The sequence below is a fragment of the Schistocerca americana genome, chromosome 1 (genome assembly GCF_021461395.2).
Source record: "Schistocerca americana isolate TAMUIC-IGC-003095 chromosome 1, iqSchAmer2.1, whole genome shotgun sequence".
Taxonomy (NCBI): Eukaryota; Metazoa; Arthropoda; class Insecta; order Orthoptera; family Acrididae; genus Schistocerca; species Schistocerca americana.
The window spans coordinates 385,649,506-385,666,404 of NC_060119.1; the positions used below are offsets into that span (position 1 = coordinate 385,649,506).

Consider the following 16,899-nt stretch of genomic DNA (forward strand, 5'->3'; position numbering starts at 1 on the left):
ACGTTGCAATCATCAGTTGGTACAGTTGACTACAAGCACCCAGTAGCTGTTTTCTGTGGTCAAAAGAATATTGAAAAAGAGGTTTCTGATTGAAGAAACACTAACATGCAAGTCTTTATGGTAGTGTTAAACTTTTTTGAGCAGTTTACACGAATAACAATAAATGACAATAAAATCAGTCATCAGCTGCTCAACTGAAATATTTTAATGTACGCAACCAGTTTCAACAGATTAATCACTCATCTTCGGAAATCTACAAACGTAGGAAAATACAAACGATTTCCTAAATTTTGTAGACTTCCGTAGATGACAGATTAATCAATCGAAACCAGTTATGTGCAACAAAATAATTCAATTATGTAGCTGACGGCTGATTTTATTCTGAGAAAATTATACCACTGTTGCTGCAAAAAGTGAACAAAATCAATAATAATAACATGCATTTAAAGAATTATCATACCTGAACATGTGAAAAATATTAGTTTTTGGTGCTATGTCACTTGTTGAAGAAATTCTTGAATGCTGAGGCAAGATGATTCTATAAACTTCTTTTGGGCTCATTGGTGTGGAGCCAAGTACTATCATCACTTCAGGCACTAAATGGTTGTTACACTGGTCAAGTTCCTGGCGCACATTCTAAAAAATAAGTAGGATTCCCCTTAAACTATTTTTCATGTAATTGTAGAATAATTCATTACATTTAAACATTAGTTTGACATATAAATTCACACTGTAACCTCTATGTACTGTAAAACCATACAAAATTAGTAGTCATGAACGATGGAAGGTAACAGTTTAATGACCTCAGTGCTGACAGGATGATAGAGGTGGAGGGCTGTATCGTTTGGAGCAGGATAAGGAGGAAATTTCCACTTGTTTCAGTACACACTTTGTGAGATTCAGGGAAACCACAGCAACATTAAAACTAGGCGGTCATATGGGGATCGACTCTGTATCCCTGGATGAATGTTGTTTGTGTTGTTGGAGTGTCATTTGGGTTCTTTTAATGGCCACTCATTTCATGATTCCATCACTGCACAAGTTTCAAGTGGTAGGTATGTGAGGAGAAAAGGACTGTTACTTTCGTATATGACATCGCTTCACAAAGAAACTTTAGAAATGCTACACAAGGAACATTAAATCTCTTAAATGAGGTGAGGTGGTGGTATATTAAAGATAAAATCTGTGATCATCTGGCATGTGTGAGATCACCTCCTCCAAAGGCACATAAGTATTACAAAGGATAGAATCTATCTGCATCAGTATGTGCACGGCTACCATTTCCACTTCCAGTAAAATACTTTAAATGTGTCTTTGTGGAGAAATGCACAAATTCCAGTAGATGCCCTCGAAGTCTCAGTTCGATATTTGTAATAGGCTTTGCAATATCTACCAAGGAACCCCTTGAGTGGTTACAAGCATTGATGTTAAGTTTACCACTAATCTAATTTCTCCACTTCCCACTCTTCTTTTGGTATACTTAAATCCATAATATTTGCTCATTAGACTGTTCATTCCATTCAATAGGTTCTGCATTTCTTCACTTTCACTACGGACAGCAATGTCATCAGAAAACCGTATCATTGATACCCTTCCACCCTGAATTTTAATCCACTCCTGAAACCATCTTTTATTTTCATCATTCCTTCTTCAATGCAGAGGTTAAACAGTGGGGGCAAAATATTGCATTCCTGTCTTACACCTTTTTTAATCCAATTCTTGATATTCCATCTTAATATTCCCTTTTGTTTCTTGTACATATTGTATATTACCCTCCTTTCCCTATAACTTACTCTTATGTTTCTCAGAATTTCAAACATCTTGCACCATTTTATGGAGTCGAATGCTTTTCCTAGGGTGATAAATGCAATGAATGTGTATTGATTTTTCTTCAGCCTAGCTTCCATTAGTAACTGCAACATCAGAACTGCTTCTCTGGTGCCTTTACAGTTTCTACAGCAAAACTGATCATCTAATAGATACTAATTTTCTTTTCCATTCTACTGTATATTTTTCTTTTCAGCAATTTAGATGCAGGAACTTTCAGCTTATCATGCAATAGTTCTTGCGTTTATCTGCCCTAGCTATCTTTGGGATTGTGTGAACGATATTCTTCCGAAAGTCTGACAGCAAGCTTCAAGTCGCACAGATTCTACACACCATCTTGAGTAGTCATTTGGTTGATATATCCCCCAACGATTTTAGAAATTCTAAAGGAATGTTGTCCATCCTTATTTGCTGCCTTATCTGCACACAAGTCTTTGATATCTCTGTTAAACTCTGACTCTAATACCTATCACCAACCTAGTGCAGCGGAAAGTTTAGTGACTGTTCCTGGCACAACACAGATAATGTAGTCAGGTAGAATGGGGTACTTCCTCTTTCACTGGAGAGACTGTTATCTCCATCAGTGATGTTGAGAAAACTGCTTTCTTCGGAAATGGAAAACTGAACTACAAATGAACAATTCAAACCTATATAAAAATGCACATTTAATAAAACTTACATTTATGTCTGGGTAATTTAAGTGTGCATTGTCTCTATATGTGTGTAGGCTGTCGTATTTCGAAGATAATTATTTTAATTGCAGCACCCTCACATTCTAATTATTGAAGGGTGCTTGTAGCAAACATCGATGGGTTTGCCTTTCTAATTTGTAATCTAACAGCCATTTGTCTAATCATCCTTTTGATACAAGGAACTTTTATATAGGTTATTCAAATAGGAGGCCTACTGTAAATTTTAAATTGTATGCTCATGCAGAGAACCATTTTAGATGGCAAAGCGGAGATTGTTCATGTGTGTATTTATGATCTATGGATCAACTTTCATGGTTAAATGGAGCAGGACAGGTCAAGTAAACAAAGGGTCAAGATGTCAATCTGAAGACAAGTTTAGTGCCCTGGAATCTTTTCTGAAATAATAAATCTTTAACATCTATGCACGTACAGTGTGACTGATAACTTTATAGAATATGTAAATAAGGCACAGATATAAAAGAAAAGAAGTCAGTGATTTATTTGTAGATATTTTGGGTACTCTCACTTCAAACTGATCACACCTGGTAGATTGTAAGGTTTATTATTTACTGTTCGTATAATAAGTAAGTGATATGTCAGGAATTAACCCTTTCAGACCCTCTGGCTACAATTGTGTACATTAAATTTTACTGTGTCCTGGCTGCAGCAGCAGTATTTTTTACCAATGTTAACCTGAAGCATACATTTGTGAGTGTTCAATCTTTCCATCCTGTGCAAGTGCTGGCAACTGTTGGGCTTCATTGTGAAAATATCAGCAAGACAGTGTAGCAAATGATGAACAACAGTATACACAGTTGTGGTTGGTTCGATATATTACACCGTATAATCCAATATTGTTATTGTTATTTTGCATGATAATTATTGAATGAATATTTTACTAATTACTACAGTAGAGAAAATTTTGAAATTAGTTATCTTGGTCAATATAATGAAGTCAAATATACGAAATATGTTTTGAAAACAGGCACAGAATTTTGTATAAAACTTGCATATAAATTCTTTAAAAAGTCATCTAAGAGCATTACCACATAAATAAAAATTTTCCTTCCACCCGAAAAAAGTCGGGTCTGAAAGGGTTAAATGAGAAGGTATGTTACAGATGTCACCTCTGAAAGTAGGCAGAACATAACAACAACACTCTACAGCTACCAAAAATGAAGGTCTCAATACATCATTCAGAGTGTCTTTTCATACAAATCCACTGTAACAAGGTTCTGTAGTTGATGGTAGTCAAGTATACAATAGTCTAAATATGCAGACATACTTTGCTCTCTTTGAATACTTCAATAAATTCACTTAGATATTTTTTTCTTTAAATGTGCATTCACACAGCACTGACACCTTGTCACTGATTAAATAATTTAATTGTATAGATAAAAAAGCTACTCCTCACCAAGCAGCGGAATAACACACACCTGAAAGAGGTTGCAATTAGGTAAGCTTTTGGAGCCAGTGGCTCCTCCTCCAGGCAGAAGGGTTGAAGGGAAAGGAAGAGGGTTGAAGGAAAAGGACTGGAGAGGCCTAGGAAAAGCAGTAGATTTCTGGAAAGCCACCCATAACTGCAGGCCTGGGGAGATTTACCGCACGGGATGAGAAGGAAATTATTTTATTATTTTGTCAAAAATTGATTGTTTTCCTTGTTACTGATTAGTTCGATGCAGCTCTCCACAATGCTCTGTCTTGGGCAAGTCTTTCCATGTCTGCATAACCACTGCATTTACGTCAGTCTGAATCTGCCTACTGTAGCCAAGCTTTTTTTTTTTTTTTTTTTTTTTTTTTCCTTCCTATATAACTTTTAATCCCCCCCCCCCTTCCCTTCCCTAAATTACCTACTATTCATGACTCAGGAGTGTACTAGCAATCTATACATTATAAAAAAATTGTGTAATACATCCTTTTCTCTTGAATTTGATTCAGTACTTTTTTATTAGTTGCTCAATCTTCGGCATTCTTCTGCAGAACCACATGTCAAAAGCTATTTAAAATTATATTTGATGTTAACACAATCTTTTCCAGAAAAGCCTTTCTTGCTATTGTCAGTCTATATTTTGTATAGTTATTTCTGCTGCTGTCAGTTATTTTGCTGTCCCAGTAACACACACTGTCTAATACTTACATTGACTCATTCCTTATCTACTTCCCTAAGAATCACCCGATTTAATTCAACTATGATCCATTACCCTTGTTTCACTTTTATTTACATCTTATAAAATCCTTTTAAGACACTATCATTCTGCTCACCTTATCTTCCAAGTGCTTTGCCAAAGGTGTTTCTGACAACTATATGTTTAGCAAAGTGCAAAGCTCTTATATCTTCTTTATGAACTGAAATTCACTTTCCAAAATTTTCCTCATTTGCTTCGCTGCTTGTTCATGTACATGTAGAACGATAGTGATAGGCTTCAATCTTGCATCACTCCTTTCTCAATTATTGCCTTCCGTTTTGTCCTCTGTATCTCATGAGAGCAGTGTGGTTTCTGTACAAGCTGTAGGTAACATTTTACTCCCTGTATTTTATCTTCCCTACGGATTGGCTTCTATGAATCATTCCATCACCTGTGTTAGTATTTTACAAACATACAAGAGTGGATAAAAAATAATGCCTCCAGTACCATAAAAAAAATTAACAATGAAGATATAACAGTGGAATTAGTACATATCGTAGTCTGAACTAACTTCTACACAACACTATCATTCAACATAGTCATCAGGTGTTTTTATACATTTGCAGTATCACTGAACCCAGACATCAACACAAGTTTTGAAATATTCACAGACTTGCTTCTTGAATATGATTTTAAAGCTACTTCAATTTCATCCATGAAGAAAGTGTACAGAGATGCTTTAATGGATGGTGTTGGTTGATGAATTTTGGTGACAAACAAATGGACATAAACCATGCAGCAGCTGGTTGACATTTGCCACAGATATTAACTGAGGATGTGTTGTTGAAGGGATTTGAGAAGAAGACTAATTAAAGCTCACAATCAACTGTAAAACTTATGTAACCACACTTAAGAAGCTTAAGGCTGCAATAATGCACACCCTTACATATAATCTTCCACAAACCAAATGATTGTGAAAATGGGCTGGTTAATGGTACCTCATGCACTCTACCAGACCTGATTTGGGCCTTTCTGGTTTCTATCTGTTTTGATCTATGAAAGACAGCCAATGATATTACTGATTCAATTACTAGGATGAGGTTAAAAGTTTTAAAATTATGGGTCAAGAAGAAAAACTGCAATTTTTTCCAAATTGGTTTTGAAGCCTGAGTTCAATGATACCACAAATGTGCACAAATTCATGGTGACTATGTTGAATGGTATTGGTGCTTATAATACAGTGCAGGCTATGATCTGAGATAACTCCACTGTTGTATGCCCATTGCAATTTTTTTATGGTACAGGAGGTATTACTTTCTGACCCACTCTCATAGAACTGTTCATGCAGTAATACTGGCTGTTAGTATTTGCCTTATTTAGGGTTGAGATTATTGCATTACTGATGTGTGATTGTATTTCATGTGTGTCATATACGGTACATAACCAATGGAACATTTGTGTTACTGTTGCTTCACCCAAGAATCTTAATAATGCTGAAGGAATGTTGTCTACTCCAGTTGTCTTATTTTGAGTTAAGTCTTTCTCAGCTGAGGCAAATTCTTCCTGCAGTATTGCATTCCCTGTCTCATCTTCATTAACTAATTCTTCTCTTTTCGAGTAATATTTCTTTATATAGTCCTTCCAAGAGTTCATTCCACCTTTCAGCCTTCCCTTCTTTGTTTAGTTCTGGCTTGCTATCTGAGCTCTTTTTGTATTTACAGTTGCTTCTTTAATGTTCCTGATAGTGACCACCTCTCCTACAGTCAAGCATATGTTTACATGCTTTTCATTTCTTCTCTAATCATTCCACATTGCTCTTCCTGTCAATGACATTTTTAGGTGAATATATTCCATTTTGCTTGTTTTATTTGCATTTTTACACTTTCTCCTTTCAACAATCAATTTTAATCTCTCATGTGTTATCCAATAATCTCTCCTAGGCCTTGTCAAGTTTTTACCCTATTGCCTTTACTACCACTACTACGACAGATCTCAAAGCTATTCATTCCGCTTCTATTGTACTCATTTCCTCAGTCACAGTTACAGTCAGAGTCACTATCTGTGATCTCTCTAAAGCCCTGGATAATCAATCACTGGTTGTAACACTGCCCAAACCACCTAAGTAAAAACATAAATCAGAAATACTGACAGTATATAATGGTCCCCTAAAATAAATCTTCATACACATTAACAAAAACATTTTTTTTCTCTTTAGCTCACTTCCTGTAGGTATTAACTGGCGAGATAATTGCAGCAAACTTTTCAGTATTTTCTAACACTCAATGAATCAAAAGCGCAATAAGTGTACCCAAAATGTTACAAATCAGTGAAAAATTTGTGCACCATAGTGATGCAGCTGTTTTAAGTTTAACAACTCCTGACATGTAAGGAAAATTATGTAATACCAACTTCAAAATTTACACTCATAATTACTTTTAATTTTGGGCCTACCTTAAATATTTCTTCCAACATTTCAAATGATTCGACAATTTTTTGATATTTTTTCCACTGGGTTCTGACGTCCCGAAAGTGAACACCACGCCCCTGTGGAGGGTGGAAAAAAAAGTTATTGGAGTTCTTACCACATACATTTGATACTAAAGATCTCTCAGCAATGGTAATAACATTAACCCTAGTTCAGACAAACTGGCTACAATTGTGTACATTAGTTTTTACTGTGTCTTGACTGCAACAGAAATATTTTTGTACAATAGAAATCTAATATACACGTTTGTCAATGTTCAACCTTTTCATCACACTCAAGTGCTGCCACCTGTTGTGCACCACTATAAAAATATGAACAAATGAATGTAGCAGTGCACAGCAGCTTGGGACTGTGAGAACAGATGGAAGTGGTTGATCAACTACTTAAATGAATGTTGTTGTTATTTTACACATCAGTTCATTTATTACAACAGCGAAATTAATTATTTCAGTCCATAGAAAGAAGCCAACTTCTTCTATGCACACAATTGTTACCATGAGATCTGAAGCACAACATGTGACACAACCTAAAACTTTTACTTTTACTTGATGTGAAGTGGTGTTCTAAATGTTTAATTGTTATACAAACAATTTTTAAGAGTTTTGTTTGAGACTTCTTCAAAACAAATATGTCTGTTGTATTACCAGTAATTGTTATAATGAGTTACAACTAGGATGATTACTATATCATTCAAGCTCCAGTTATTGCCAATGCTATTAGATCTTTGGGGACATTCATCCTAGTGCGACCGAAAGTCTTTGGCATGAGCGGTGTGGAAGCTCTTTGGGACAGCATAATATGGTTTTAGTGCAAGCTGGACAAAGAGACTGACTAGAAGCTCTGTACTAGTTCTCTGTTTAATAAACAATATTGTTGTGATTGAGTGTGTAATCTCTACTTCTTACAATGGTACTCCACGTCAAACATGAATAAGTACAAATTTGTCTCCATACTCAATTGTGCTTACTACATGGTGACAATGTGGCCACTTTACACGACATCACTGGGCACAGTATCTACATCAATGAATGCCGCTCACAGGAATATAGTGCAGGATCAGTATGGACACTGTGTGAATCAGACTGTGAAAATTGAATGTGCAAATAATCCATTTTGTTACCACTAACCAACAGTGGCACAACACATCAATGAATACAATGAACCCATTACCTGTCTTAAATCCAGTGAATTCCACAGACTCCTTTGAGTGCTTTCTAGATTCTAATCATCTCTGCAATGCCATGTTCACATCACCCGCATCTTTCATGCCATGCAGTGTTATTCAAAATTTGCCATGCAACAACTAATTATACATGAATAATTGGCAGCCATCTTTCCTCACTTCACAGGCACAGTGCGACGACCAGTAAAATGACGTGGTCGGGAGGCACTCAGTTCAAAGTACCACTTTTCGACACCAAGAAACCGAGCTTGAGGTTCATGATCATATAGTACATTTTTCAGACAACTGGCAATTTCAATGACCAATCAAAGTATATGCATACAATCAGCCACCTGGATCTAATTTACGATATTATCACGTTGCCTCTGGCAGAGGATAGATACGAGATGGCCAAGGCAATGCTGTTACAGAGAGAATCCCATATGCCGGAACAGCAACTTCAAGAGGTCATGATGGATTCAAACTGGGTGGTAGTACACCATCACATCTCTCACACCCTTCCGCACCTCAGTCTATCCTGCTCTTATACCGGTCGCCATGCTGTGGGCTGTGTGGTTGTTCAAGATATTGACACACCTACAGCTCACCATGATCATGAATGAGACAGAGATGATCACAGGGTACTAGGCTACGGCTGACATAATGTTCACTGTAATTCACTATAGGCAAAAAGTAACAATGTTCCAAGATTCGACTCAGTAACACAAACAACAGACCCCACTCCCAACACCACATGACCAGAGCTGATGGGACAGAAAGTGCCACAATCACAGCAGACAGCACCACTTCTCGCTGCCTGCACGGCAATGCACACCAGAGCCCAAAGCTACACATGTCAACAGCATCATCCAGTTTGCACCCGCTCCAGGTCCTGCTCCCTGCCAGTATCATATGCAATTCGGCACTGCTGTATGCAAATACCTGGATCCTTACTGACACCCAAACTCCATAAGTGGGTCATAAGAGGCATTTCAGTCTGAAGTGCCTCATCAAGTCACCTCCAATTCACCAGAAAAACTCACAGACACATCCACCTCAGCTGTTGCACATAAATGTCTTGTCGACTTGGACAAAGCATCAAACCAATATCTACTAACAGACATGGGTTTCCATGCTAGCTCACTTCCATGTTCCAACTTTTGAGCCTACAACTACCCTCACATTCCAGGCTGCCAATGTCTCCAAGATTACTATACAAAGCACCATCGCACACACAGTGCACCTGTCTGACACATTCCAGTGTCCATTGGCCTTCCTGGTTACCAACACGGTAGAACCACTCACCGGAATCAACTTTATACACCATTATCAGCTCTCCCCCCATGTCTTACAGTCCACGTTCATTCACCACAATGAGTATAAGCTAGCTACTGTAGTGGCCCCAGAATTTTACGAAAGTCTGGAGACACTTGTGTTCCAGCTGTTTCGAACACACGTTATTTTAAAGCAGGGCGTAAGGATGAGCATGGAATACTGCACCCATTTATTGTTTGTGCAGGCAAAACTGGAAGGGAGATAGTTCGTGGGCACTGGCAAGTGTTCAGCGCAACCTGCGAAGAATAAACACATACGGCCTGGAAGCTCCGTGGCCGGCTGCAAAGAGTAATGTAGCTTTGTATTGTTGAAAAACAAATGGAGTGACTCGAGATAGTGACAGTTTTAGAAGACGTTGAACTGCTGTTGAGAGTACGTGGACTGGATGTGGATAGTCAGCCACGATAAAAGCTTATGTATTAACTGCGTTCAAAAATGTGTAATTAACTGATCTTGGGTGCCTGATAATGTGTGGGCTTACGTTATAAAGTTTAGTTGTTTTTTGTACAAAGTGGAAATAAATATGTTCTGGTGCATTGAATGATATTCCACGAGTAGTGTATTTTTAAATAAAATGAGAGAGAGAGAGAGAGAGAGAGAGAGAGAGAGAGAGAGAGAGAGAGAGAGAGAGTGTGAGTGAAAATTTCCCCTTCATAGCAGTGAAATCTTCAGAGAAGCGTCTGGTGCTAGCAGAAGAGATCAGCGCTGCAAGAAAGCAGAACCCGCATTCTTCAACAAGTAAGTCCACGAAAACGCTTAACATTACACCGGGCCACCGCACTACACCTCTTCCATGCCTCCACAAACAGCACCAGTTGTGCTCTCCCTCAATCGCACCGTCCATGGCATTCTCCACTAATGCGCCAAACTCTCAGATGACTTTCCCACACAAATCGACACTATACCACTTGCAATGTGCAGACACAACCGCTCCATACATAAAACGAGAGGTTCAACTTCGTACTGCTGCCACTGCCATGGCCCTAGCAGCTGCACATGAGCAGCTGGACACAGCCCAGCCTCTCTCACCAAGGTGTGCCCTCTCTCCAGCACACACGACACCAACACAGATGCTGACAGCGATTCCAGGATCAGTAAACTACAGCATGCAGGGTTTGTTAACAGTGCTACCTAATCCACCACCTCGTGCAGATACACATGCACCTGTGTTGTTAGTGACGAAACCATACACTGAATAATAACCATAGACAGACACCCAGTTTGACACAAACCAAGACTGTTTGCCCCAGCAGATCCACAATTTGCCAAAGATACAGAAAACAAACTCCTTCAAGCAGGAATTTTTCACTCGTCAGATAATCCCTGGGTCTCCAGAATCGAACTCATGCCTAAGAATAACTGCTCTACCAGATTGTGAGGCAATTACATGGTCTTCAGTTCTCATCAGACAGCATATGACAGCTACCTCATTCCCAACATATAGAACTTTACTTATGCCCTCGCAGGCGCTAAAATTTTCAGCATGATCGATTGCTAGCGCGACTACCTATAAATACTGATCTACCTTGATGACATCCAAAATTCTGCCATTACTGCTCTGTTTGGACTGTTTGAGTATCTGTTTAAGATGTACAGGCTTGAAAATGCTGCACAGACTCTTCAATGGTTCACTGACATTCTCCTATTCCTCTTCACCTTCTGCTATACGTATCTTGACAACACACTCATTTTCTCACGTGGCGTGAACAAGCTCTCATGGCACCTGGAATAAGTTCTAGCCACACTGCAGGAGGGCGGAATGGTCATTAACAAGGTGAAATCATAACTTCAGCAGACTGAAGTCACCTTCCTTTGGCACATTCTTAACACCACTACCATCAGACCAACAAATGAATCTATACTGCTGGTGCATGATCTTCCTCAACCAGAAACATACCACGGCCTACGATGATTCTTCAGGATTCTCAACTTTTACCTCTGACACCTCCCACAGGCAGCTGAGTTGCAGATCCCGCTAACAAACACTTTGAAAGGCAAAAACAAACAGAGGAAGAGGAAATTACCTTGGCCACAGAAATGAAGGGAGCGTTCTGCCACGCTAAACTGTTCAAACTGCCTCGTTCAAACTGTTACAATGGTGCACCCACAACTGGATGCTCAATTGGCACATACACTGGACATAATTGGAGCAGTTCTTCAACAGACTGTTTCTCCAAGAAACTCTCAGCTACGCAGTCAAAATGGTCAGCATTTGACCATAAGCTGCTTGCAGTTTACCCCATTGTGCCTTATTTCAATGAAGACATCGAAGTTCGCCATGTAACAATATTTACAGATCAGAAGCCTTTGACCGATGCCATTCGCAGTTCATCTTATTGGCCAATACATGAACAATATTTGTTGTGCGCACAGAGCTGATAATAGCACCACTAATTATTTTTCATGTCTTACAGCAAACTCCGTTCAGTACGACTACGAATGCATGTCACAAGAATTAACAAATGATTCTGCCACTCAACTGCTTACTGATGGAAAAACAAACCTTCTGACTGAACAACACACTTTGCCTTTGACAACTACCACTTTATTTTGTGATTCTCTGCGGAAACCATGCCCACTGGGACCCCTCAGCATTGATGCGAAGTATATGACAGAGTTCACAAGCTCAGCCACCCTGGTGCCAATGAAACGCAATAGATGATTATGGAGCATTTTGTGTGGCCTAATGTAAAACATGACCATTGCCATTAGGTACAATGCAGTTTACCCGCCAAAAAAGCAAAACTGGGTGTCACACTCAACCTATATTAGGCAACTTTCCCATCCTGACAATGCATTTCAAACATGTCCACACTGACATCGGCACACCACAGCCCGAGTCCAAAGGATTTTGTTATTTCCTCTCTGGCATTGATAGAATGACTTGCTGGGTGGAGGCAGCCTCCTCAGCACACTATAGAGAGGGCTTTTGTCGAACTACAGGTTGCGCGCTTTGGCATACCTGAACTTATGACTGACAGGGGCAGACAGTTTGACACAGCCCTTTTCCACACTATCTGCCACCATTGTGGAATCAACCATACGCATACCACTGCTTACCATCCACAAAGCATTGGCCTGGTGGAGAGTTGGCATGGAACAATGAAAGCGGACTCATGTGCCACGGGGACTTATGGGCCGAGGTACTTCCATGGGGGCTGCTATGCATACAGAGTGCACATAAAGATGACCTTAAGGCCTCGCTCACCAAAGTGGTGTATCGAGAACTGCTTGCACTCTCTGCAGATTATACTCAGCCTGTGAGTTTGATCTTCCACAATTGGTAGGACTCATGAAAAATCACATTTATCACACACGAATCCTGTGCCATTGCCACACTCCACAATGAATGTACTCACTCATGGAGATCTCTAACACTGTGACAAGGTGATAACACCATAAATCCCGCATTGCGACCTCCTTATACCAGGAACCCATACCTTTGACATACTGATTAACGAGAAATCTACCACTGCCTCCCTTAACCATCTTAAACCAGTGCAGACACTGCAAGACGGACCACCTCCACTGTTACTGGATGTGGAACCAACACTGTCACACACAACGCTTCACTTTGGCCGTCACAAGAGCTATGCGGCACTGCTGTGTGTCTCTGCACAATCTGAGTAACCCATCCACACCTCCAACATCATGGTACGGTCACACTAGATGACCACTGCAGCACCCCACCCCCTACGACACGTACAGCTTCTGCCATGCTACATCTTCCTCTGTGAGAAATTATCTGATTGAGCTTCATGCAAGTGCCGGCCACAGTGTGATCAAGCACATATAATCCCACATTCTCCACAAGAAACAGCACAGTCAGGCCCTCTGCAGGCATCACACATGGGTACATGCACCTGCACCATCACAAACAGCAATGCTGCCTGGCACTCCTGCACCTGTCAGCGCAGACTAGTCACCATACTCCACAGTGCTTTGTACTCCCAGTGGGGGGCTCTGTGGGGGCATTTGGCCTAGTGTGATCAAACACCTTTGGTACGAGTGGTCTGGAAGTTCTTTGGGACAGCGCAATATGACTTCAGTGTAAGGTGGGCAATGCGACTGACCAGATGTTCCACACTAGTGCTCTATTTAATAAACAGTACTCTTGTGATACGGGCGTGTTGTCTCTATCGGTAGCTTACAAGTGCTGTAGTATATGACTTCCTACAGGTCTACTGTATATCATTATATACACAAAAGTACTACGATTATTGTTTGTTGTTTTATAACTTTTAGGCTCCATTCATCATGTCAAAGAAAAGGTATTTCTAGAATATTTCTGCACTTCCAGGAGAAAAAAGAAATGAGAATAAGGGCCGATAAAATAAATTGGAAAGAAACCAATGCTCAGACAAAATCGGATAATGAAAATGATGTGTATAATGACAATGACAACAGTGATAGCAATATTCAAAAAAGTGATATATTTACCAAGAATGAAATTAGGGACATACAATACATTTTATCAGAAAGAAAGGACATCAAAAGGCATTGTTATCTGATTTCTACATTGGATTTATATTCGCAGTGGGAACAACATATTAAAGGCTAGGAGTTACTTTCTCCTTCAATTTTTTTCACAAAGTACATTCCCAATGACCTCTTCAGCTCAATGGCTGATATGGCAAAACACATATGCTTTGCAAAGCAGAAAGATTTGCAATTTTAAACTAACTATACCAGCAGAACTCAAAACATTATTTGGAGTTCATAGACTTAAGGGAAATCTAAAATTTCCCAGAGTATAATAAAGACAGGTTTTACAAAGATGGAACTATCTATACTGCCCCGTGTAACAGATGTATTGTTACCTGTGGAGCTGGACTTGGTAGTTGATGAGGCAATGATCCTATATACAGGACAGCTCTCTTGTAAAACAAGATGTGAAGTATAAGACAACTCAGTGGAGTATCAAGAGTGTACATGTTATGCGGGAATAGTGGACATGTTAAGGATTTTATTCTTTATATGGAAGCACCAACTGATTTTCAAAAATCTTCATTGAAGGTGTTTTGGCATGGACCAAAGGTTGTTTTTTGGTTAGTGCAGAGAATGAAAAAAGAAATGAGGCAGAAGATATATTTTGTTCATTTCTTCCCTCCATACAAACTTTTCCAAGCATTTAAACTAGAAAACATTTGTGCTGCTGGAACTGTCAGAGCCAACCATTCTGCTAATTCTTCTCTAATAATGGATAAGAAGGCACAGAAAAAGGAAAGACGATTTTTAGAAGTAATTTGGAGCACAGATGACACAGCACTGCTAAAATCAATCTACAACAAAACAGTCATTCCAGGTTCAAATTTTATTGAGAAAGTGACACAGTCAAATGCTGGGACAAGAAAAAAATGGTATAACATCTTTTTTGCAACAAGGTTATTAGAGACGTGTCACAAGCTTGAATTTAGGAGGGATGTGGAAGGAACTCGGTAACATCCATTTCAAAGGAAACATCCTGGCATTTTTCTTAAGTAATTTAGGGAAACTACAGAAAAATTAAACATGGATGGGAAGCTGGAAAGCCTTCTTCTGAAACAAGTCTAGTGTTTTCCCACTGTGTTCAAATTACCTTGTATTACAAAAGTTATATTTCAGCAATTATTACACATTCCTTCTACACAAAAGGGCTACTGACGAGTTACAGTATGCAGGGGGATCTGTAACGGAGCTATATCAGTACATACCTTTAACACTTCTGTAGACCACTTGCATTAGTGACCAAAACAGTGAAACATTTTATGGCATGAAGTGATTACAATCCCAGAAGAATTCTTAGTGAAATTAGGAAATTTTAACTCAGGTGAAATTCTTAGTACTGTTACAACCAAGGGGCATGAACTAATATTTTCTGTGGTCTGTAACAAAATAGAAAGCTGGAATTACCTTTTGATTACGCCTATGAAAAGAAATTCAAAATATATCAATACAAAGGGACATCATGGGTGTGTTACCTTGTATTGCAGAAAATTCTGTACTCAGAGGATATATAATGAGAGACAGTACAACTACATCTACAAGCTGCATATGGAACTTAACAAAAATCGTCATTTCTCGAAGGGGTTTTTATGGTAAACCATGAAGTGCATCACAAAATAATTTTCAGTTATCTGTAATGAGTTAGGGCAAAAATGTGTTTTAATCATCTAATTACATTATCATGCCCTATCATTATTAAGAGTTAAAAAATTAGAGAGTTTTACGTTCTACTTGCCTACCCTGAGAAAGATGCAACTGTCTGGGGATTTTGTCGAAAATATATTGCGGTTCGGCACATTATCCCTACTTCCCTCAAAAGTTCATCACGCTGAAACTGCATTACAGGAATTTTCTGTATCAGTTGAAACGTAAGCTTCAGCCCGCGGACCGTTTTCCATAAGTGTAATTCTGTGGTCAGTTAATTTTCATGTCCAGTATTTAGTGTAATATACGGACATGCAGCACGGAACAAGCATAAGTACTTTCGAGGAGCAAGGGTAAATACGACAGAAAACATTCTCACTTTCGCTGGCGCATCTCACAGGCGTTAAGCAAATGATATTACATCTATAAGCAGAATGAAATAAATCAATGAAAATTTCCAAGGAAAGGAACAAGCATACTGGCTTGTAAAATATAGCGCGCCAGCATGACCGTTCAGTACGGTAGCAACAGACAATAAATACAACCAGATTTCGCATAAAATTTAGATGAGCTCTTGTAAAGTCAGTACTTACTGCACCCTCTTTAATTTTTGAATCATTGAGTACTGCTTTGCCTTTCAAGGCGAGGTCCATTAAAAACTCGTAAGTGAAAGGTATTTGCTGTCGTTGATATAGTATATATTTTATGGTTTTTATTACAATAACTGAGCTTGGTTCATGAGAAGGTGTCATAATATTAACCGTAATCGGTTTACATAAATCATTAATCCGCGAACATCGCGTTTGAGTGGCCATAGTTTCACAAAAATGACATTCTTCTCTCTACACTGAGTCACTGACAAACGGAGACACTCGTACTTTTCAATCCTAAATATTGCCGCCTTTGACGTGTACCAAAGATACAGTTGCCTTCACTTGGTTCCAATAAAGGTGGCTGTGGTCCAATGATCTCTAAAGAGATCACTGACTGTTTGTATGGGTACGTTAAACACAATAAATAACACACAATGTGAATTGCTGTATCAGAACAAAATTTATTTTATAGCTTGCAAACATTCACACAACATTGAATCGTGCACAAAACATGAGTGAATGCCAGAGTCAGTGATCTGCTCTGTTTAGT

General features: G+C 39.0%; 1 protein-coding gene across 3 annotated transcripts in view; it reads right to left on the minus strand.

Annotated features, from left to right (window-relative positions):
• Positions 1 to 16,668, minus strand: part of LOC124623020 (MAD2L1-binding protein) — a 36,566-nt gene extending 19,898 nt beyond the window's left edge. Inside the window, exons 1-3 of one of the 3 annotated variants that reach the window (XM_047148814.1) lie at positions 16,350 to 16,662; positions 7,097 to 7,189; positions 461 to 636 (exon numbers count right to left, since the gene is read on the minus strand). In XM_047148814.1, the coding sequence (XP_047004770.1) occupies positions 461 to 636; positions 7,097 to 7,189; positions 16,350 to 16,571 (491 nt within the window). In that variant the 5' untranslated portion in view covers positions 16,572 to 16,662. Of the gene's footprint in view, positions 1 to 460; positions 637 to 7,096; positions 7,190 to 16,349 lie in introns of all 3 variants that reach the window. The other 2 variants (XM_047148828.1, XM_047148821.1) reach the window with 2 other exon arrangements.
• Between the last annotated feature and the right edge of the window lie 231 nt (positions 16,669 to 16,899).